The sequence below is a fragment of the Vicia villosa genome, unplaced genomic scaffold (genome assembly GCF_029867415.1).
Source record: "Vicia villosa cultivar HV-30 ecotype Madison, WI unplaced genomic scaffold, Vvil1.0 ctg.000163F_1_1, whole genome shotgun sequence".
In the NCBI taxonomy this organism is placed as follows: domain Eukaryota; kingdom Viridiplantae; phylum Streptophyta; class Magnoliopsida; order Fabales; family Fabaceae; genus Vicia; species Vicia villosa.
Genome location: NW_026705046.1, coordinates 1,173,703 through 1,179,099, shown reverse-complemented (window position 1 = coordinate 1,179,099; position 5,397 = coordinate 1,173,703). Strand labels below are relative to the sequence as shown.

Here is a 5,397-nt window from a genome sequence, read left to right as displayed (position 1 = left end):
TATCGGATATGTTCCTCATTGAATAAGTGATGTATTTGAACAATATATAAATTAGATATATCAATTAATTAATAAATTTTAAAAGTAAAAAATGTTTATATAAGAAAAAGAGAATGGAGGGAGTATATTTTAGTATCTCTCCCCCTCTTTTTCCTTTCAAAAATCTCAAATTGGAAAGAAAGGAAAAAATCATTCTAAGAGGGATTGTGATCTCATCTTCTTTCCTCTCTATTCCTCTTTTAAAATATCAAACCAAACACTCTTTATTTAAAATATTTTATCCCCTCCCATTTTCTCCAAAAACCCTCAACTAAATAGACCCTAAAGTTTATTAAAATAAGTTTTAAATAATATTTTGGAAATAAATTTTTAAAAGCAATTTTGAAGAATAAAAAAAATTATGTTTGAAAACCATAATTTAAAAAATTAATTTAGATACGAAAAAATAAGAAACATTTTGTCACCAAAGCTTCTTTCTAATGAAAAAATAAAATAATTAATGAATCAATTTACTTTAAAAACTAAGAGAATATAATAGAGAAAATGACTGATGGACTGACAATATAAATTAATTTATACTATCAACCAATAACGATAATGAATTTTGCCACACCACACTTTATTTTAAAATTTTTTTAATGACATAATAGTCTCTTGATTTTTTATTAAATAAACAGTATAAAACTATTTTACATTATCAATGTATATTCATTAAACTCATAATAAAAATATAATTATCTATATAGTTAGCATTTTTATATTAATAGTAAATTTTCCAATAATACTTTAAATAAATTATTACTTTACAAAAATTATCAATTTTTTAATGACAAATAAAAATATATAAAAAGAAGTCAACATTGAATATTGATTTTTGCAAATAAATGTTATATTAAGAAACAAAACAAAATAAATAAATCTTCTTGTGCAAAGCATTTGCCCTACTTGTGTTAACATTTTTACTTATAAATAGGATCCGAGAGATTATAGAGTTTCACATTACCAATCTATTTTTGTTCATCAATGACGAAGCAACTTGTAATCACTCTTCTTCTTCTTTTCACTTTAATAACAACAGGTATGGACTCATTCAATTAAATAGATTTGATTTTTTCATTTCAATGCTTCATATTTGTGTTATATTTATTAGTGCAAATTTTGCAGATGTGGTAGAAGGGACTAAGAAAACATATGGGGTATATAACAACAACAACAACAATGTAAAATTGTTTGTATTTGGAGACTCCTATGTAGATACAGGCAATTTCTTGAACTCGTCATCCTATAAAACTCCTTATGGAATCACATTTCCTGGTAAACCTGCTGGAAGATTCTCTGATGGTCGTGTTCTCACGGATTACATTGGTAACACTCTTCTCTCTTTTAATTTACACTAAATTAAGAATTTCTTATGTTCAAGTTCATAGACATATATCTTAAGAGATTGAGAGATATCTATTTAAGAGATTCATCTTTTTCACAAATATCTATTCCTTGTATCACACTATGCTACTCGATTGATTCTAATTTTTGGTTTTATTTTTAGTATAATTCAAACTTAATTACATACATGAATTGTTTTTAAATATTTTCTTACTAGTTTTTGTTTTCTTTTTTTGATAGGCTATCCCATACTTGTTCCAATTCATAGTACTTGTACTTTTTTTTTACAAATATTTAATTTTTTTTTTTAAAGTTGTTGATTTATTAATATTAATAATTTATTTAAATTAATACATAAATGTAAATAAATTAAAGACTAACAAAATAAATAATTTTTTTTTTATATTCAATAGTAGTGATATATTGTTTTGTTTTCTATTGACAATACCTACGAGTAAAATGATATTTCTACGCCATTCTTTTAGACTACACCATATTTTATTATTCATCACTACGGTGAATAGTGAAATATTATAATAATAAATATAAAAAAAATATAAAAATTACTTTTAACATTTTTTTTTAAAAATTAAAAGTATCAATATAAAGTTGTTTGATTAACGAACTTCATTTGCATTTTATTAACCAATTTTATATTATTATTAAAAATTATTTTTAATAAATGGGAGTTTGTCAACCAACTTTATAATTGCATTAACCAATATTTTATTTTTTATTAACAAACTTTATTTTACTACTACAAATTATTTAAATATCTAGGCGTTTAAATTTCTATTCTGCAAATTTTATTTTACACTTTGGTTTGATTTTAATCGTACTTTCATTTTACTCTTTTTACACATGCATGCAGCTTCGTTTCTGAAAATTGAAACCCCAACACCATATTCATTCAGAAATTCCTCAACTCCACAATCCGGAATAAACTTTGCTTATGGAGGGACAGGTGTTTTTCTAACCCATGTCAATGGACCAAACATGACTGTTCAAATCGATTCATTTGAGAACCTAATCAAACAAAATGTTTATACCAAACAAGACCTTCAATCCTCTGTTGCTCTTGTAAGCGCTTCTGGAAATGATTACCTTGCCTTTATAAAAACTGGCAACATTACGGTAAATCTTTAATTATTTTCTTCATATTTTTGGTGTTATAAATGTGACATTAGTAATTAATTTTTGTTTTTCATTTTGATAGGAGATAAAATCGTTCACTACATCGCTTATCAACCAACTATTGATAAATGTTAAACGCATTCATAATTTAGGAATAAATAAAATAGCAATTGGGTTATTGGAACCTCTCGGGTGCATGCCTCCAATAACACAGGTAACTTTTCATCTAAGTTGCGTTGATCTTCTAAATTTGGTGTCTGAAAATCACAACAAAGTTTTGCTCCAAAATGTGCTTCAACTTAAGCAACAACTTGGAAAATCAGTTGTTGTTGTTACACTGGACGTTTACAATGCTTTCCTATCTACAATTGCAACCATGCAGAAAAATCACAAAGGTATGTTATTTTCAACATTATAATAATTATTTCTAAAATGAAATATATGAGTGATTATTATTTGTTGAAATGTAAATAATTTTTTTCTCCATTGTGCAGAAAATTCAACACTAATGAATCCATTAGAAATGTGTTGCAAGGGAGATAGTTTGGAAAATTCATGTGGAAGAGTGGATGATAAAGGGAAAAAGAAATATAGTTTGTGTGAGAATCCAGAGCTTTCATTCTTTTGGGATATAGTTCACCCTTCTCAAAATGGATGGAATGCTGTCTACAAACAATTGCAATCATCTCTTGGTCAACTTATTGATAAAAACTAACTTTTGACACCATTCATTAGTTTGTTGTGTTGTTTTGTATGATTAGATTGGATCCTTTAAGTCTTCAAATTTTGGTTTTAGTATTATTTCAATTTTATAAGATAAATGGGAGATTGGATATTAACATACCAAAATTGGATACTAATAAGAAGCCATAAAAAGCACTACAATATGCATTTCGTACTGAACTTTCACCTCAACTGAAATATCTATTGTGGTAAAATTTATTCAATTAGTCGTTTTTCTTTATTTTTAATTTTTAAGTTAAAGATAACAACTGTAGTGAAATATGCCGTATTCATTTTTTTATATTTTAAAATTAAAATTAAATAACTTTTTTCCATTATAGATTTTCCAACCGTGGGGTAATGTCCTTCAGGAACAAACTTGAAATACCAGCTCATACAATTTAGATTTTTATTCATTTATAAGTCAAATTGGTGTTGTAATATCTTAAATTTTTAGTTTTGAAGCATAACATACTCTATATTAATCTTCAAATCAAAATTTTTAATATACTATTTTAGCATTTTTTTTGAAAAATCTTCAAAGTCAGTGATACAACAACAACACAATAATAAATGGTGTTTTTTAGTTTGGTTTATGGAAAAAATTATGTTTAGGAAAAATGTGAATGAACATGTAGATAAATTTTGTTAATAGAAGATACAGTTTTCTAGCTTTGTTTTCTAGAGTTCATTAATTGAGGAGAAATTATTTAGGTTTAAGGAGAAGGAGAAAGAAATTGTAGAGCCTTTATAGAAAAATCTGGATAACTTTTTCCCGCGGTTGATAACAAGAACCATGGCGAAAAGTTTTTTCTTCATTTTTTAATTTTAAATTAAAAGATATAACCTTTATCTGCCGTTGTTAATAGTAGCTGGTGATAAGTTACTCATTTTAAATAAAAAATACATAAACGAAGTTGTAGTTTATTTTCCTTCCGAAAAGAATAACGCCATAGCAAAAATCCATATTAAAAAATGTACAAAGCACCATTTCTTCACCAATCTTTAACATATCTTCTCCAATTCGTACAACTCAGAGAAAGGAAACACGACACTCACAACAAGGATATACTAAACTAATTTCTTTGCATTACTATGAAAAATACCTTTTACCTCGACTAAAAATGGGGTTTAACCTTAGTTTCTTAGGCGAGGTAGCGAAAGACGTCATAAAAAGTGCGTCACTTTTCCTCTCCATTGTTCTTACATCGAGGGAAAATTCATAATAATCATGGGTTCGATTCCCAATGACATTATTTTGTATTTTCAAAACCAGATAACGCGCTCCATTTCCCCCCCCTTTATTATACTAATAACCGATGTAATAAACTTATTCTTTACCACTTGTTATTAATTTTTTTCCTATAGTTTTGTTTTAACCAATTTTATTTTAAGCAAAACCTAAATCCTTCAATGCAATTTATTATAAATAGTTCAACTTATCAAAATGACTCGTAATCTCACTTGGCTTAACTCTAAACAGCTCACCTCAAGGATAACTTTAACTCAATCCAACAACCCGCTCTAACGTAAAGTCACAAAACATTAGGACTCACACACAACTGGCACATTATTATCCATAACATTACCCTCCACTCCTAGAGATGCGAACAACACAGGTACCTGATTATTTTCTCTCAAGGATACTTCGAATTGACTGTCACACATAAATCTGAAATCCGTACTTCCTCCGAATTTAGGAAATATCACGGTCTCACCAACATTTGCACTTCTTCATATTACGACACACTTAACCAAATGTTCCCACCTGAACCATCTTAGAGGAACACAAGCTTCTTCCCCACTTGCTTTAATCTCACTCCTGCAAACAAGGGATTAGAAAAGCGAGCAAGCATCGACATTTTTCCACACACATGTCGTGTACTAAGGAATAACACATTGACAATATTAAATGGTCACACACTGACTCAAGAATTTGACCGGACAGACCGACCTGCTCTGATACCAATTGTAACACGCTATTTTCCCTATCGATAATTAAATAAAAATCAGAGTGAATTAAAAATTTAAATCAACATCAAATAGGATGCTACATCATCAACCTTATACGATTTGTTCAAAACATTTAAACAAAGATACGTAACACGCTTGTTCGGATGAACCAACATCGCAATCATCATAGTGTTCAATCTTAAC

The 5,397-nt window shown here is 27.8% G+C and overlaps 1 protein-coding gene across 1 annotated transcript; it reads left to right on the top strand.

Moving 5' to 3' along the window:
* The first annotated feature begins 1,023 nt into the window (after positions 1–1,023).
* LOC131624803 (GDSL esterase/lipase At5g03610-like) lies at positions 1,024–3,338 on the top strand. The gene is made up of 5 exons (XM_058895717.1): positions 1,024–1,078; positions 1,165–1,365; positions 2,255–2,517; positions 2,600–2,912; positions 3,012–3,338. The coding sequence occupies exons 1-5, from the start codon at positions 1,024–1,026 to the stop codon at positions 3,230–3,232; spliced, it is 1,053 nt and encodes a 350-aa protein (XP_058751700.1). The 3' UTR covers positions 3,233–3,338.
* The last annotated feature ends 2,059 nt before the right edge of the window (positions 3,339–5,397 follow it).